Raw genomic sequence first — 18406 nt, 5'->3', positions numbered from 1 at the left:
AAGTGCTTCCTGAAGATCATCTTTGAGGTAATCATTTTTCATTATATGAATATAATAATTTCAGAATTTCGAATCAATTGATCAAAGAATTGTAGAGTTATTGAAGCTCTAAATATAATAATGACTCAAAGCGGGGTGATTTTTGATGTGTCCGAAATGTGGGGGTGTCCGATATGTGGGGGTGTGGACTTATACAAGATAATCTGCTAATCGGACGAGAAGAATCATCGGAGACTCAGATTATGAAGTTTCCATTAATAGAACAGACTTGCGCAGTTGTGTGTCAATTAGTTGTGTGTCAATTGGATTCGATAAGATACGAATGTTATGCTATGCAGTAGTTGAACATTAGCTTTTAAAGGCGTCCAATGAACTATAGATACCCACCTTTTTTAGCTAGTCATGTATTCCACTTTGTAGGCTAAGATGTTTATCCTTTTAGCCGCCTTTTAACCGACTATGCGAGTATTAAAAATAAAGCTATTGAACCAATAGTAATTATATCGATAATCATATACCCCGCGTCAGCTCGAGCTGAAAGTTTTAGCCCTCTGACAACATGAAGGTACACACATGTCGAGCATGAAGTTATAGAAGAATCGAATGTTTTAATCCTGCTTATCTCTTTATATAATTGATAATAATCCATGCTTTCTAATTCTCTTTAAAAAGTAAGAACAGACTCCAAAGCCACAGCTATATTATAAAGAAAAATGGAGAATACAAAAACACCATTATCGAAAGAGGGGTTAAACTTACTATTCGATGCAGAAAAGAATGCGAAAGTAGAGTAAGTGTATATTTCAAAAGCCATTTAATTATATTATGCTTATATACTATGTAGTGTTGTATTCGTTCACGGCTTGATGGGTCATCCCAAGACAACGTGGGAAATCATCGACACCAACAACAACCCGATCGACCCAAATGAGACTATATATTGGCCGAAAGATCTTCTGCCAAAAACTCTACCAGAAAGTCGAATATTCTCATTTGGATATCCAACGCACTTTGCAACTTTCTATCCAATTGTTACTGCTGATATGATCGCTCATACAACAGTTGATCATAACTCTACAACTTTAGTAACCAAATTGGGAAATTTTAGACGAGAAACAGATACAGTCAGTAGCCTTGCACCAATATCAATTACTACGAATTTTCAAACCCAATGCTGATAAAGGAAATCAATAGGCAAACCGTCCAATTTTCTTCATTGTACATTCACTTGGGGGTCTCGTCACTGCCAATAGTCTTTCAGTTCGCTATGGTTCAGACTTTCAAAGCCAGAGTGTAGTAGACAACACCCGTGGCGTCATATTTCTCGGTACACCTTTCAAAGGATCATCCAAGGCAGTATGGGCCAAGATGGCCGAAAGGTTTCTTGGACTATTCAGCGACAGCAATGATCAGATTATCAAGGATCTCGACAAAGATTCCACCAAGCTTCAAGCCATCAGCCACGACTTTCACGTTCTACTTCAAGAAAGATATGCATCGAAGGAGCTCAAGCCGATTCAGGTAGCATGTTTCTTCGAAACGAAGCACACAGAGAAGAAATTGGGGAAGCTAAAAGTAAAGAAGGACCTCGGCCAGATTGTCACAGCTGACTCAGCGACGTTGGCTGGATACAAACCCATCGCTATCAATGCTGATCATCTTGCTATGTGCAAATTCCAAGATGCTCAGACGGATGGGTATGTCAGTGTCACTGATACTTTGAAGCTTATGATCTCGAGATTAGATGAAGATTATGACAAACTCAAGGTGATATCGAACCATTTCTACAACCATGTCAATATCCTTACTAAGTTAACCTCTCCAGAATGACGGCCGAACATCCATCCAGCTTGGAGACATCGAAAACCATGTTTCAACCAATTATGGATATCTTGGTGGGCATATGGTGGGTATGACGAAGGACGCGAACCGTGTCGTCGTCTCGCACAATGTATGTTTCTAATCCAAATCTCTTTACTCGAGGACAACACTGACCTGGAAAAGTTCGGAGTAGGTTATGGCCCTCTTCCACACAATCCAAACCTAGGAGCCTAGAATAATTCATACAATACTTCCTTGATTCAAGAAAGAGGCAGGAGCTGCAAGCATAGGAAGGTTATATCGATTTTAAGCTCGGTATTGCAGTGAGAGATTTATTAGAAAGCAATTTTTGTAGCCGCTCTATTATGACAATCACCAAGACTTTAGCGTACATCGCGTAATCATCTTGACTCATCATTGGTTATTGGGATTAAAGATGCTTGGGGAACGTAAACACTTAGTGTTTGTTTAATCTTGCAATAATTATATTTATAGTAAGTAGAAATGGTAACGTACTTTCATCTAGTTTCCTCCAGAGCCACAGTATTATCAGCCTTATTTACCCCATGATTAAGTCACAATTACTTTAGTGAAGAAAGATTTTACTATCTCCAAAAATTCCATGCATGTGGATCTGTGATCTAAAAGTGTACCTTTTGAAACAGAGGTTATATTTAAAGAATCTCCATCAAAAGCTACGGGAAAAAGTGGTTTAAGTACAGACTATGATTGATCACGTAACCGTCTCAACACATGATCTGAGGGGTTGCATCCTTACATTACCTTGTCGCTTTTTCTCCCTTCTTGGGCAAATCGGAAATAACGCCCAATGAAAGCTTTCAGATGGATACCAAAGGTTTCCTTTGATAGTCTTGATTGGATGATGAACATTGTGACTTGCGGCCTCGCCGGTAAATGGCCGGTGTGTCATGTCCGAATCGTACTCTAATGGGCCCGAGACACTTACGCGTGTCAGTCTAGTTTTTAGACACTTTAGGCTCCCATAGTTCATCAACAATTTCGCTCACAGTCTTTCCAACATTGTTACATAGTGCCATTAATGAGAAAAGGGTACATAGTTTAGATGGCATATTCATTATGCAACCCAAGATTCTTGACACTCATTTAGGTGATTAAGTAAGTTCGACTTATCGACATACAACAGCCCTCTCGACTTAACATGGAAAAGCCATGGTTTAAATTCCGAGGACGACAATGTAGTTTCTCATTTGGCATGCGGAAGTTCCCGCTTGATGAAATGACAGAAAAACGCCTCTACGTAAGCGAAGAACAGGCCGGGATTGGAACGTTTTTTTTTTGACACCTTATTTTGGTGATGTACACAGTATACTCAATTTCGGCCTGTTGCTTCGCCTTACGGTAGGATACGTCATCGATTGACAAGATATTCGTAGCCAAAACGTGTGTGAGCTTAATCATCATTATCGATCTCTGTGGCAGAGACGATATGATATTCAACCGAACGAAAACCCACCGAAGACGAAATGCCAAGAGGGTGCACGTGGGCACTGGTGGGGTGTACAAATAGTCAATACTTATTCGAAGCCACGTGAAAGCCTAAACTAAGAAAATTATCCCACATCTTGGCGTCCTTAAACTTTCGATTGTTGAACCTACGGAAGTCGCATGCCTTGAATCCAAGGCTCAAGCACCTCCAGACAGCAATAATTACCGTATTAATTGGTTCATAGTATAATATTTAGTTATTAGTCATACTGGATTAGTGGACCATGTTCTAGGTTAAGAAAAGATTTTTTTTTGGCTCATAAGATAATATTGATAAAATTATAGGAAATGCCTCATTTAATGACCCCTCATTTTCAACTCTTTTTGAGAGCTACAAAAATAGACTAGAACTAAAGCTACAGATTCATATCCTCATCATTATCACTCTCTAATTCATTCAAATCAAGAGATTGATCTGAATCTGTATCTTCTTCAGTACATGTTGTCGCCTCATTATCTGAATCAAAATACCCAGAAATCCCAGCCTCTCTTTCTTCAAAAGTGTGATATGTTGCTGTATGAAGAGCTCTACGTCGCAAATTCATTTGAGAAGGGGGAAGAGTATCGAGCGAATGTCCATCAGTGATAATAGCCTCTTCTTCAACCTTCTCTGTAGTTTCAAGAGCAGGTAAGGAGTCTGTCACGGTGGGGGTAAGAATTCGACTATAATCCCCAATTTCAAAATCTGGTAAATCTCTTATTTTGAGCTCATGATCTTCACTCCCATTGGGATGAAGTGAAAGATCAAGCTAATAAACATTAGAATCTTATTGAAATAAGAGAAAATATATGAAAGACTTACCTGTCTAAATGTCTTGATAATTGTACCCTTATTCTTTTGATGAAGCTCTTCCCAGGCATTCCCAACCCACTGAGTCAATAGAATCCGACGATCTGAAGTTGTGTAAGTTCCAGCTCTTCATTTATCAATATTCTCATCATAATGCTCCTCTTCATAATTTCTAATCAAACCTTCAAAGGCTTATTGATTGAAACATCAAGAACTTGAAAATATGCTGTAGTTCCACCAGGGATAATGGAAGTGGTGACATTAAGCTCTTTTAGAATTTGACGCAAACGTAGAACTTCAAGATCAGCTTGCTCTCGAATTTGACGTTGAGATGGGGACTCTTTTTCAATCTTTTTGCGCCCCTGCCCTTTATGAGCAGCAAAAGAATCAAGAGTTAAAAGACGAGGTTCTCGATCTGATGCTGATTCTGCTGTTGAGTGTTTATATTGATTTTTAAACCAATTTTAAACGCTCTTTAGTATTGCAATACCCTTTAGGATTGAAAATGACATCTACTCCCTTATGATATTTTCTAGCTTCAAGCTTACGAGAACTAGAGCCCGCCCCTTCAGCACCCTTAAACATAAGAAGTGGTTTGCATCGAGGGACTCCATCTGCAGAAACTAGAATCTGAAGAGTAGCTTGTCGCTTATCCCAGCCCCCTTTACCCCCCTTTAAAAGAACTGTGTTATTGCCTGTATGATCGTATGTGCGCTCAGATGATCCAAATTCGAAAGCAAGTGGAGTTTGATCCATATTCGTGATATTTGAAAGTAGAAATCGACCTGAAACATATAAAATATTAGTAAATTTGAATGAAATGCGGGGTAAATGCGGGGTAAATCTTACCAATTCTAGGATTTTCTTCAGATTCATTCTGAGGTTTTCCAGCATCCGAATCAATATTTCGAATAGTATTTCTTCGATTGAATTGACACCAGCGTTGAATCACTTCTCGAAGCTCTTCAGGAGCTTTCTGTGCACGCTTAGTTCTACATCTTAAAGAGATGCGATATCATCGAAGGAAAGCAGTGAACCAAGAGTTTGAAAACTTAAAATCAAGATAAATCCATTTCGTAGGGAGAGTGTCGGTTTGAATGACTTTCGTAGGATAAAGCTTTCGATAAAGCTCTTTTGCATGACGAGTAAACCATCGATGTGTAATACGCTTCCCAATAGTTCTATGAAAACAGAATAGCTCGTAGAGGACGCTCTTCCATTTGAGGGTGTGTACATCGTTTGTTATTGTATGATCTTCGAGAACCTTTTCGAGCTGATAATATGGAATTTTCATTGGTAATCCATCTGGAAAGAAGGGAGGGAGTGATACCAAGCTTTCCTGCTGCATAATAGATGCTAATAGGGGAAGAGAGATCATTTTTGTCTCTTCTCCACGTATAGCGATGATATTGAATAGCTCTAAGCTTGAATTCGCGTGGGTATGAAGATCGAGCTTGTAGGGAGTGATCGCCTTCTTGATTTCGAAAATGTTCGAAAGACTTTACTATAGCTTGCTCATTAGAGCCATCAATCCAATGCCTTCGCATACCATTTATCAAGGGGGGGACTTGAATATTTCGAATATTAGGTTTCGCTCCTCGGCGTACTCGAGTTCCATTGAGGGTTTCAAAGAGTGTAGTTTGACCCAATTCAGGCTTAGATTGGAGAGGGTGCCTAGAACGAGGTCTACCAGAATATTTGCGTTTGTTAGCTTCATGAATTTCAAAACGAAGCTGTTCAGAGGGTGCGGGTGAAGACATAATGAGGGGTAAAAGGGGAGTAAAAAGGGGGGTAAAAGGGGGTAAATTGAAGATTTTGAAAAGAATCGAAAGCTTAGTATTCGAAAGTTTGAAGAGATAAAACTGAATAGAATGAATTGAATAGAAAATATCAAGAGAATGGACTCATTTATAGGAAAATCGAATCAATATTGCTATTGAAATCACTCGAAACATTTTGGGTTGATTCTCGAATTCCGTGCCTTTTTCATCTGATATTCCATTGAAATTCGCAAATATAATCCAATCAATTTGAACACCCCTTTTCGAATGTCTTCGAATAAGACAAAAAGAGAAACAAGATACAAAAAGCTTGCTGTCGACATATGTAGAAAAAGCTATGATTGGCTACATTAAAGCCTTTGATCAAATTTAGCTTGAATTTCTTCGAATTTGATTGAATTTCCCATGCCAGACAGGTGAATTTCTTGTTTTCTGTAAGGGAAAGGAGGTATGTACATATTTCTATTGAATTCGAATAGAAATAGAGACAAGGGAGTATGAAAGATGGAGGAGGCTGGAGGCATTTAAGAGAAAGAGCTGAAATGCTTTGAAAAGTGATGCAATTTATGATTAACCTGGAATATAAGGCATTGTGTGTCGCATAAGAACACGTCCAATCTTACCAAAAATCAGATTTTTTGGCTATAAGATATTATACTATGAACCAATTAATACGGTATTAATTCGATAAAAATGCAACTTGGTTCTGTCACTCTATTTCTCTATTACTCAAAGTCTAGTGTAAAAAAATGTAATTATTAACGTGGGGCGAGACTTGTCAAACTTCTGAAGAACAATTTAGTTAAAGATCACATGATAACATAGATAAACTCATGATGTGTTATTGATGACCTCTGTACATTAATCTATCAAGCTGCAACATGGCAACTGTAATAGAGGCTACACTAGTCATCTCCCCTCCAACTGATGAGATTTTGAACCTAATCCATACAGCCGCGATAGACATTCTTGACGATGTGAATGCAGCCACAGATATGCCATTGACTGCACTTGCACCACGAGCAAGCTGTCAAGAAGTTGAGAGAGAGTTTCTGAATATTCACCGGAGACTTGTTTGTTGCCCTCAACTCATATAATAAACCTACTAATATATATCCATTTCAGATACGCCACGGATATAACTCAGCTGTCAATCGAATCCTAGACCCAATACAAATTGACCCCGATGGATGGGACCCGCAAACGTTTGTGATGTTCGAGGGATCATTTGGTATCCCACCTAGAACACTAGCTATTATCATACCGATTTATAAAGAGCGAGAGCCGCTGATCGAGTTCCTTTTCGAGGGCCAGGTCGTTACAGTCGATTGGATAATCGGTGCTATGATATATATGCGGGGAAATTCCTCTTTGGCTTCGGATGGATGCGGGAAGACTGCTTTTATTGTTTTCCTCTTCAAGACCAAAATATCTTGAAGGATCGATTCTTCGACGAATCATGATTGTGGCAAGATTTTCGCATGTCGAGGGAAGAGTAAACAGGAGGGGAAAGTGAAATTGATAGCCCTTTGTCATGTTCTCGTTGAGGTTAATGCTGTTTGATTGTGCTGTTTATGTATTAGATTTGTAGACCTTGTTTATAGGTGGAAACTTCTAACTCACGGAACTTCCTCCTCGTTCGAACTTCCCCTGGACAAATGATAGTGCTACAGGCAGCAAGCTGTGGGAACTTGTGCCAGTATAACTTGTATTCGTTAAGCCTCTCAATCCTATCCACATCATATTCTAACTCTCTAAAAGCTCCTGAAAATATCTCCAATGCTATCTTGTTCGAATGGTGTCTATAGGCACATCGTACGTGCTTTCTTAGTCGGTCAATCACTTTTGACATATCGCGTACCTGTATACCATTATGCGATGTCCATCTAAAAGTACAGTCAATACACCAAATCAAGAAGAAGGCAAGCCTGGGAGGAGGGAACGTTTACTTTGACGAGTCTTGAGGATCAAAAAAAACAAAAATCCCAAATGAATTCTTTCCAAACCCCGCAGATTGCCCCCTGCTTCCAAGTTCCTTGAAGAACCTATCACATCTTATTACTGCTGTTACTTCAATCTCTGCAAGGCCAGTATGACTAGATGCTCGTTTGAGCATCGCTGTCTTCCGGCCTTGCCCTTGCGAAGTTTGAGTTTCTCCTGCAACCATTTGTTCCATCATCACACCAATCATGCGTCCAATCACAATGATTGCCGCACATTCTTCCCAACTACGATATTGCTGCCTTTGTAAAGCATGGTAGCTGCGAATCAAGTGACAGAAAAGTTCAAATGAAGAGAGTCTCCGAGGTAGATTAATCAAAGCAGCTCGGATTGTCTCCACGATGATAGGTTTGCTGAAGACCCATCTGAAGTATTGTTCGTTGTGATTTATCGAGATTATTTTCGCAAGAGGTTTAGCTCGATCAGGGGGTATAATCAGAGTTGTGTGGTTATGATACTGAGGGTCCATTGTAGCAAGCGAAATGTGGTGATGTTGAGATGGTAAGGTGTTTGAGACGGTAGAAGAATGCCGAAGAAGAAAAGTAGAGTGTAGATGATGTGGTGAGTGGCAGGATTGAGATTAGATTAGGTTATGCATCAGTAAATAAGCGGTCTCACAGGTATCTTGTCAACTGGAGCGCTGATCTTGGAGAAATACGAATACACAAGGAATTCGGAAGGCGTATAAAGTATGAGCATGGATGAATGACCAGGGGTTTAAGAGGTGCATAAGGATTCGAAGAGGCATAGTACACTCGCAAGCGATTGAACTCAAACCCCAGAGATGTCACCCGCATGAAATTTAGCGCTCTTCAAAGCCAAGCAAGTATTGATTCGTGGATATACCTCAAGATGGAGTGAAACGATATATGCAGGAGCTTTAATCCATCGTATCGACGTCCAGGGGTCCAGGATGTAAGAATCTTCCATTTTGGTAATACATTATTACTTGATTCATTCCCTGCCGTTCTTCTGTAAAAGCATGGATGGATGACTGGGGGTTGAAGAGGTGCATAAAACAACAGCAGAAACGAAAGGGGTACCGAAGGTATACTAGTTATCTGTTTCAACAAGTTATTTCAGATTGCAGAGCCATCACAAAGGATGTACATCGTTGTCCGCTGATAAATCAAATCACTATATCTAAATAACGGGAAGTTGAATTACCAGTACATTTGAATGATAGAAGTAAAGATGGTAGATAAGTCTACAGCCGAAGAAAACAGTTAGCCTACAGATACTGACTATGCTTGAAATGGTATCTGGTAGGATATGATCAATCATATTCTCGTTTCCGCGCTTATTTCGCTATCACCTATCTAATTTATTCACTTTTCAAACATTCATCCACTGATGGTATCCAATGATTGCATATGTCCATAACCTCCTTTTTGATGATCAGAATGTCGCTACCACGAGGATCTGATAGGTATATCTAATACTCATGCATACAAAATGACCTTGTTGCAACCCTCCTCCTACAATATTTGCTATTCCGGACTTCTATTTGGTGTAGGTACAAGCATAATATACGTGTCAGGGAAGTGCACAAAGACATTAAATTGGGCTGAAAAGAGTCTTATTGGTCGAGGTAGATGGAAGATGGTTACTTTTGAATTTCATTGAACGCTCCCGGCCCACCCATTGTAGTCAAGGTTAAAAGATAACAAAATGGCCACCTACTTGAATTTTAACAATCTCCAAGGGTGCTGGGAAAGGGCAGGCGCGTTAGGGTGGTGATGTCTAGGTATAAGACCAGGGACAATACTAGCATCGGCTGGAATCATGGGCTTGAAACCTCAAAAGCTGATAGAAAAAAACTACCAGGGACCTCGTAACCGGCTGTTATACTCCGGTTATCTCTTCATACAACTCAATGAACATGACCACAGGAATTGCGAATCATTTGCCAGAGCCAATGCCTTCAAAGCCGGCAAGAAAATCCAGTATCGCCACCTCGCTTAGCACCCCCTTAACACATTGCCATATCCGTTTGACTCCATGATGCACCTGTTAAACCCTCGTCACGTATACAGTAAAGTAATATTAGGGTAGGAACTGCATTGGTACTTCCCTAACCCCAGCGGCATGCATATAATGATCCTATTTGAAGCAACAAGGTCATATTGTAGGATTTCGTCATGGGCTCAAGAGAACTGGAAAGCCTAGATTGCATGAACTATTACCAGGGTGGAATATGATAGACTTCACACGTCTCTAACCAACTTATGAGATACTAACTTATATGCAATACGTCAATATGTTCCCTTGAGTCGCAGGAGGTTCTGATTTCTTGTGACACAACCTTTCTTTCGTGTATTTTTTGTGTTTATAACTGAGAGAAATCCCATATTGAAATATTTCAATGTAGCTTCTCATCAACCTTCATTGAATATCTCACTTTAGCCTCCCAATACTTTATAAGCCCGAGCAAACTATCAAGTTACCAGCGCCGCTATGGATCCGAACACCAGTACCACTTCGGAAATTGACCCACAAACTGTTCAAAAAGTATGCTTTTCTTTAATTCTTGGATACCTTGATCCAATTGCTAAATTGAATACCCACAGAAAAAAGGGCTTGGATATTCCAATATTCGATATACTCCTCTATTGGCACCCCTTACTGGCGCTGAGAACAAGACTGGTATGCTTGTGATTAAGAATCCTTCAACCTTATACTGACATTTGATACCACACAGGTTTCGAGAAGCCCGCAAATTGAGAGACTTCAGTGTGTGATTATGGGAAAAAGGATTGACATAGAAGGATGTGTCTTTTGGCAAAAAGTCTAGCAGGCGTACATTTGTTATGTGGAACGTGGTTGAAGAGGGGATCTTGAACATTTACTTATTTACTGTCGTTACGAATACTTTCTTGAGAACATGAAGTATCTATTTTCAACAAATATATTACTTCTTAGCAATACAAAATAACATTACTCTTAACAATCATCCCGATCTGCTTGCGTCCATTATGTCCATCAAGTTTATATTTCAATAAAGGTTTTGTTCTATGAGCTCCAAGTTTCCATTCACCCTTTAGCACAAATTTGATACGGACCCCAAATTATTCCAAGTCAAAAGCTTTTGAGTCATACCAAGAAATGTTTAGTATTTTTCTTCTAGTGTGAAGATCACATAGGAAAATCAAAAAAGGGGTGTCATTGCAACAGTGAGAATATATATCGTGTATTTCTACTCTTAGAGGAAAGAACTTAAATATCGACCACCTACCAGTCCACCACCCAGTGTATAAAGCGAATAAATATTCTGGCAAGACCTTTCATCATATCATAAGTTATCTGCCAGAGAAAGAAGAGAACATTCCTCTCCCATGCCAACAAAGCTCTACCTTCCCATGTGCTCCCAATAGACTCATTTGTGAATGCCACTTCCCCTGCACAGGAATACATGCTATCTGTATTTTGAATGATCCAATATTCGTTCTTGCGTTCTAATTGAAGGCGACGAAAGCCACCAGCTGACAACCAAAGTGTTTGTCTCCATAATGCCAAATATTGATCCCACTGCCCCATAGAATGTATAGTTCGAAGAAGCAAAAGGTGCCCAACAGGATGCAGCATAACGAGGTTTGTTGGAATGCACAAATGCTGGAATGCCACTTCAATAACGATGATATGCTGGCTAGGAACAATTTTGTGAACTTTCAAGGAAACGTTGGCAGACATTCCTTTGTGTGCACAAGGGCTGCAAGGTAAACTTTGCATAAGCGTTGGTAGAATTGATGAAGGTGTTGACGGAGGAGATGAAAAGGGGGAATATCATGGTGGAGGGGATTGTGTAGAGTTTGTGAAGAATGAAGGCATTGCAGGATTCTGAAAAGATCTTGCTCGAGATGTTGATTCATCAATGTAAGCTGGCTGAGGATAAACTATTGCATTGCTTGATGAACAAACATTGTCTACAGGCGAATATCTTCTCTGAGCTTGCTGGATCGAAAGACACCCATTTTGACGTAGAAATGACGGAGTGATTGTAAGTGTAGGTGGAGAAATGGTAGGAGTCGGTGGAGAAATTTCAAGATGTGCTGATGAATGATGCGACATTGCAGAGAAGCCGAAGAAGTTAAAGAGGATATAAGAAACGAGTATACTTGATAAAGATTGCGAAAGAACTACCTTAAGAAGTTCTCAAAGCAAGAACGTAATATAACGGGCATCGAACAATTTTTATTCCCTGGAGAGAGAACAACAAGGGGCCAGAGTCGGAAGAAGCGGCATTTGCAATAAGAAGAGATGTAAGATGATATTTTGAGCATGAATTATCTTGTCACCAGGGGCTGTTTCCCCTGCTGAAATGACCACAAAAGGATCCAGAATCACTTTTCATGAGTCTTCGCTTGTGTTACATCATCAAGTTCTCCTCCCTTTGACATACAGAATCTGCCCTTCCAACGGCGGTATCTAAGCCTGTAATATCTCAATGAGCATCTAGTGAACCCACAAACCCCTCCAAGTACTTTTCGAAAAGCCATGACGGGATGTTAGTGTAGGGGACAGTAGTCCACCAATGGCTAGGTGATGGTTAATATATCCTAGCCATTCACAATGCCTGTCAGACTCTGGTATGCATGAAAAATGTGAAATACATTGGTTCTATGCAGTTCACTTTAGATACCCCTTGCAAGTGTGCTTTCCATCCCACCCATCCCAATCTTCACATGCCGCCATTCCCATTATCAACAACAGTCACTTAATCGAAATCGAACACCCAGTAACACCCATGACATAAACTTTCCGCCCATGGCGTCTTGCGACATTTGTGGTCACATTTCTGGCATTCTAGATACCGATATCGAACGCCATTGATCTTTTGGAAGTGACTTATGTCGTCGCACTAAGAAACATTCATTAGGCATTAGAAACTTCGAATAAAGCTGCAAGTTAATTCACCTCATGAAACTTAAATCCAACTATTACACTTATATGAAGAGCAATATTCGAAGCCTCGATTAATTCATTGTTGTTGGGGACCTTGTTATTGAAGACCTCGTTATTGGAGATCTCGTTGGGGATCTCGTTGGAGACCTTGTTGAGTGTCTCGACTGGCTGTTCAATAAACATACTCGGATATGTGAAATGAACATAAAACGAATTCTTATTGATGTGAAAGTATAGAAGATGAATATTGTAATGACTTTTTGGATCAGTTGTCAATTTGAGAATCACTTATCCTTTTATATTGCACGCACACCTACATTTTCTCGAAGGATGCAACTAATTGCATATTTGATAATTACCTTGAATTTTGAGTAAATGGCTATGTAAAGGAATTGGAGTCGACGATAAAGAGTGTGAAAGTACCTACTCCATATAATCTCAAGCTAACCTTTTTCGTAAAAGACTTGGAAAATTGATGAAAATGATTTATTAGCTTGAGAAATATCCCTGCAAGAACCCTCGGACTTCCTGGGGTTCTAAGCGAAGATCATGCAGCGTCAGCAATGCTGCGTACATAAATATCCTAACCTTCTTCGTAAACTATTCGGAGAGTGAACGAAAACGAATCAGCCCAAACTTCTACGAACTTCTCTCATTATTTGAATATGCCGGTCGATATGTATACCGTTGGTGACTTTATGCAACATATGGAATATTTTGATAAAGCACAGGAATTTGAAGGTTTATTGCGAGTGAAGGGGGTGTGTAATTCCCACTTATTTGAATAGTGACAGAGATGTAATTTGATTCGCAGTTTACAAGCCTTATTGTTGATTTCTACACCTCCTTTTCAGCAGAATCGAAAAGTATAGTTCAAGAATTAGCTCAAGAACTTTCTCGCAAGCCCAACCAAACCAAAAACAAGCAATGGAAGGGCCGTGCATTAACAACAATTATCAATGTTCAAAATATCACTCTGCCTGCTAGCATACAATATCAGTATGAAATATGGAAGGGAAATCCCGTACAATTCTGGCGATCTATTCAGAATTCAGGATCTACACAGTCAATTGAGGTTGCTGCTATTGAAGCATATCTCATAATGCAAGATCTCCGTTTGCGACAAGAATACGATATTATTCTTTGGAGATTTTATGTCACTTTTTTTTATCAACTTGCATTGTTGATAGGACATGGGCAAAAAATGATGACGAACAATTTACATAACATTCTTTATGAACGATTGGGCAAAGTATTCATACAATCTGAGAAGATAGCTGATGAAGTGGCCACTGTTCAAGCAAATTTACATCATTGGGTTGATGCTGGATTCAAATATAATAAAGTATGCACAGCTCTTGACAAAGGCGCTTTATTTTTGATTCCACAGGTACCAGATTATATGTAAGATAATGTTATATTTATTCTTGAAAGATAATTTACTAATCACTTCGTCTAGATGGGAGAACTCAAACTCGCTGAAAGGCGGAGAGTTTGATGAAGCTATGGCTCATCTCAAATCCATAGGCATTATGGAATTATCCAAACACCTTGGGGCGGATGTTTTGGCCAGTCAAATTCTAGATTCCGTGCTCGGTCCATTCCGATGGGAAGTTTATGATGCCGCAGATATCGCTGCCAGTCTAAATACCAAGCCAAAGCCCTTTTCTGGTGGTCCATCCGCTAGGGGCCCATCCGCTTGGGGTTCATCCGCTGGTGATCCGTCTATTAGGGGCTTATCCGTTAAAGGTCTATCCGTTAAGGGCCCATCTGCTCGGGGTCCATCTGCTCGGGGTACATCTGCTCGGGGTTCATCAATTAAAATCCAATTTGCTGGGAATTCATCTACTGGAGGTTCATCCGCAGAATCAAGACCTATTGGTGCCAGCCCATTCATCGAAGCAAGGCCTTCTGATCGCAACTCCATTTCAATATCCTCTATGTTAAACCCAACAGAAGCGGCGCAGTCCTATGATAAGGTAGAAGGTTCAGATATACTAGTAAATCTAGAACCTGACAAGGAGGAAAGAGATATAGATTCATCATTGAAGCCGTACAACTCTGGCGAGAAACGGAAACGTGTTGATTCAGTAACAGCTTCTGATTCAAAAACGGATTGCATACCACCGCAGAGCGTCTCTGAACGGCGGTCCCTCGTAGGGTTGTGCCCGGTGGACAGGAATAGAATGGAGAACATTCTTGGAAAGCGCCTTGTTGATGGTATGATGAGAAGCCGAAAGAGGCTTCGAGATGATAACCACCAATTTACCGATGCTATTCGAGTAATTGCTCCGTTTTCGGATATCACTCAGGATTTTATATACAAAATATGGATATGCTCATCCGTTGGAAAGGATATTTCAGAGATCATTATGAGAGGATGCGACGACTTGAGAGAGCTATTCCCTGATATAATTTTGAATGGTATCGAAACGAGCCTTTATAGACAAGAAGAGGAGAGACAGAAAGAACCCGGAAGTCCTTATGGTTTCAAGATATTTCCTTACAGCAATAATGATGATGATTATGAGGTGGAAATAAGATTGGGTTTCACGATTGGTCAAATTGTTATGTATACCTTGTATAAGTACTAAGGTTTTATAACCAACTTAAATCTTTTAACATCTGATACCAGTACTGACCATCCACCGGGAAGCTCATAATCTTCTTGAGGTACATTGGTATTGAGATGCGTAGAAATCACACCCCCTGTTCCAATGCCTATATAGCTATGATCAGAACTGGATGCAGCTTCCCATGACATTAATCTAGGCTGATCAATATCCTCAAATGTGTGCCATGGGATGTTTTCGTAATCCCCACCAGTTGTTTGGTTGCCCTAAAATCTCCCTGTTAGAATCGGACTTTGAGGTGACGAAGGGAGGCTGTACATCAGGCATCGCGATAAGCTGGATTTCAACGAGTTGTTATTCTCAGGTGTGCGGTAGTGTTTCTAGCTATTTTAGAAGTCAGTAATTAAAATGAAAATCTCAATAATTATACGCACATATTGTGTTCCCTATCATAGAAAGAGAGGTGCTAAGGAAATGAATCGGGTTTGGATGATGGTGCAAATGTGGAGCCAAGACTTGAGGTTATTCAATCTAAATACACCATAGTTAGCAGATCAGGATGCATAGTAGAATAGAAGCAGGATATTTTCACTTGCATCGGGCGTTTTCAGCAAAGAAGTTCCGAGAAAAAAGGAAGGGAAAATAAGAAAAGACGAGTCGAACAACGACTAAATAATATAATTAGAAGAGGATGAGGCTCAACAGAGGATATAACAAGGCGGACAAGGCTAGAAATTAATGGTCTGTCAAATGACCAAAAGTGGTTACTACCGCACGGTCTTTGATGATTGGTTCACTTGGGCTCAGTCCCACCACCTACACAGCCTGATGTTTGGTGAACAGATTTTCTAAATTGAATGAACCGATATTGACCGAGAATAAGAAGATTTGGTGTCATTATATTCTCTATCTCTCACAGGATTTATTCTTCTGGGTTGGTTTCACCTTATCTATTTATGGGTGAGAGTGATTTGCTTACGGAATAAGTTTGTTAGAGGGGCTCATTTCATGTACGATTAGTACTTAGAGAAGCACGATTCTAACTTTAAAGATATCTATTGGTACCTAGATGCCGGTGATTTGCACCCCGTTTTCAGCGTCTTCCTCCCACTATTTTGCTACGAAGGGTTGAAGAAGATTTCTTCTTTGCAAGTAGATGATTCATATTATTCTCTGGCTCAAAGTATTCGTTCGGCCAGCGAAGTTCCTTCGTCCAATATTCAAGTGGGTCGATCTTCTTGCAGGCTGTATCCTCCGTGTGAGGTTGTGAGGTCGATGACCGGAGCCGTTTTTCAAAAGGAATAATAGAAGGGGTTGTGGCTTCGTTTTGTGACCGTTTTCGCTTTAATTGACGATTCTCGATCTGTGAAAATTTAATGAGTTAGATTTGTAGTGTATCAGAATAAGAATAACATACTTTGATGCCAGGAGGATTGCTGATTGGGGAAGGAAATGGTTGTTTGATCTTGGGGAAATAGCATCTTTTCTAGATGTGCGTTCTTGCGAGAAGGGGACTGCTGTCTTGAATATTGCTGTCCAGCCCTTTGCAAATTATGTGTCGATGGAAGACTTGACGTGGTGGTTGAAAACTCGTAAACTAGTTTGACGGGAACGGGAACGGGAACCGGAAAGAGACATCCGTAGACAGGCATTCGTTCAAACAGTATTCGTCATTCACAAGATAGTAATCAGCATCAACCGGCAGACAGGAGAGTTCTGCTAGTCAGATCATTATCAGTTGCCAATGAAAATATCTAAACTGATACCAAACGACGGTTGTGTGATAACACTTGTCATTGAGCGCTACGGACTTTCGGCAATTTCTTTTCTTCAGAAGTCCGATTCGGTCTTGTAATAGTACGAAAAGTCAAAATTTTAATTCCCTCAATGTCTTACAACTTCACTTGTGCATTAGGTGGGTACTTCTCCTTCTTTAGAAGTCCGACTCGGTCTTGTGATAGTACGAAGAGTCAGAATTTTAATTCCCTCAGTGTCTTACAACTCCACTTATGCATTAGGTAGGTACTTCGGCCTTTCTTTAGAAGTCCGACTCGGTCTTGTCATAGTACGAATTAATCGAATTCAATACTCCACTTGTGAAAGAAAAATCTGTGCCTGATTATTGCCTGCACTATTGTATAGCCTCGGTTATTGATATGCTTACTAAAAAATTCATTAATCTACGAATAGTTAGTTATCTCTTCTCCAGTCTTCTATCTCTATTTTTACTCCATCACCATCGCCCATCACTCATCACCATCGCCCATCACTCATCATCATCACCCACACCATCACCATCACCCATCACCCATCACCCATCACCCATCACTCATCACCATCCATCACTCATCATCATCACCCACACCATCACCATCACCCACACCATCACTCATCACCCACACCATCACCATCACCCATCACCCATCACCCATCACCCATCACTCATCACCATCCATCACTCATCATCATCACCCACACCATCACCATCACCCACACCATCACTCATCACCCACACCATCACCATCACCCATCACTCATCACCCATCACCCACCACCGTCGCCCATCACCATCGCACAGCACTGACATTCTATCCCTATCCCTCGATCTCTCTATCTTTATCGCACAATATCTATTACAAATCAAACTCTCTCTTATAGCGTGTTGTACACAAGAGTTGTATTTTTTAGCACCTGTTGTTTGGAACAGCCCTTCTAGTGGTAGTCTTTTCAATACCTGTTGATTGGAACAGCCCTTTTAGTGGTAGTCTTTTCAACACCTGTTGATTGGAACAGCCCTTCTAGTGGTAGTCTTTTCAGCACCTGTTGATTGGAACAGCCCTTCTAGTGGTAGTCTTCTCAGCACCTGTTGATTGGAACAGCCCTTCTAGTGGTAGTCTTTTCAGCACCTGTTGATTGGAACAGCCCTTCTAGTGGTAGTCTTCTCAGCACCTGTTGATTGGAACAGCCCTTCTAGTGGTAGTCTTTTCAGCACCTGTTGATTGGAACAGCCC

The 18406-nt window shown here is 40.3% G+C and overlaps 6 protein-coding genes across 6 annotated transcripts; 3 read left to right on the top strand and 3 right to left on the bottom strand.

Moving 5' to 3' along the window:
• Window positions 1-713: 713 nt before the first annotated feature.
• EAF02_007343 (uncharacterized protein) lies at window positions 714-2055 on the top strand (the record flags this gene model as incomplete). The annotated part of the gene is made up of 5 exons (XM_038903391.1): window positions 714-790; window positions 845-1124; window positions 1195-1767; window positions 1826-1951; window positions 2005-2055. 5 exons carry the CDS (start codon window positions 714-716, stop codon window positions 2053-2055), a joined length of 1107 nt encoding a protein of 368 aa, XP_038756870.1.
• Window positions 2056-3704: 1649 nt separating this feature from the next.
• On the bottom strand, window positions 3705-5898 carry EAF02_007342 (uncharacterized protein; the record flags this gene model as incomplete). The annotated part of the gene is made up of 6 exons (XM_038903390.1): window positions 3705-4097; window positions 4151-4219; window positions 4321-4568; window positions 4687-4923; window positions 4988-5110; window positions 5373-5898. 6 exons carry the CDS (start codon window positions 5896-5898, stop codon window positions 3705-3707), a joined length of 1596 nt encoding a protein of 531 aa, XP_038756869.1.
• A 902-nt stretch (window positions 5899-6800) lies between these two features.
• EAF02_007341 (uncharacterized protein) lies at window positions 6801-7498 on the top strand (the record flags this gene model as incomplete). Its single annotated transcript, XM_038903389.1, has 2 exons — window positions 6801-6992; window positions 7045-7498. The coding sequence occupies 2 exons, from the start codon at window positions 6801-6803 to the stop codon at window positions 7354-7356; spliced, it is 504 nt and encodes a 167-aa protein (XP_038756868.1). The 3' UTR covers window positions 7357-7498.
• Window positions 7499-7864: 366 nt separating this feature from the next.
• On the bottom strand, window positions 7865-8389 carry EAF02_007340 (uncharacterized protein; the record flags this gene model as incomplete). The annotated part of the gene is made up of 1 exon (XM_038903388.1): window positions 7865-8389. One exon carries the CDS (start codon window positions 8387-8389, stop codon window positions 7865-7867), a length of 525 nt encoding a protein of 174 aa, XP_038756867.1.
• Window positions 8390-13487: 5098 nt separating this feature from the next.
• On the top strand, window positions 13488-15416 carry EAF02_007339 (uncharacterized protein; the record flags this gene model as incomplete). The annotated part of the gene is made up of 3 exons (XM_038903387.1): window positions 13488-13583; window positions 13637-14226; window positions 14282-15416. The coding sequence occupies 3 exons, from the start codon at window positions 13488-13490 to the stop codon at window positions 15414-15416; spliced, it is 1821 nt and encodes a 606-aa protein (XP_038756866.1).
• Window positions 15417-16687: 1271 nt separating this feature from the next.
• Window positions 16688-17047, bottom strand: EAF02_007338 (uncharacterized protein; the record flags this gene model as incomplete). The annotated part of the gene is made up of 2 exons (XM_038903386.1): window positions 16688-16758; window positions 16813-17047. The coding sequence occupies 2 exons, from the start codon at window positions 17045-17047 to the stop codon at window positions 16688-16690; spliced, it is 306 nt and encodes a 101-aa protein (XP_038756865.1).
• Window positions 17048-18406: the final 1359 nt, after the last annotated feature.

This window comes from Botrytis sinoallii (assembly GCF_014898435.1).
Source record: "Botrytis sinoallii strain Bc 23 chromosome Unknown BSIN_012, whole genome shotgun sequence".
Classification (NCBI taxonomy): Eukaryota; Fungi; Ascomycota; class Leotiomycetes; order Helotiales; family Sclerotiniaceae; genus Botrytis; species Botrytis sinoallii.
This window is presented reverse-complemented; position numbering and strand designations above follow the sequence as displayed.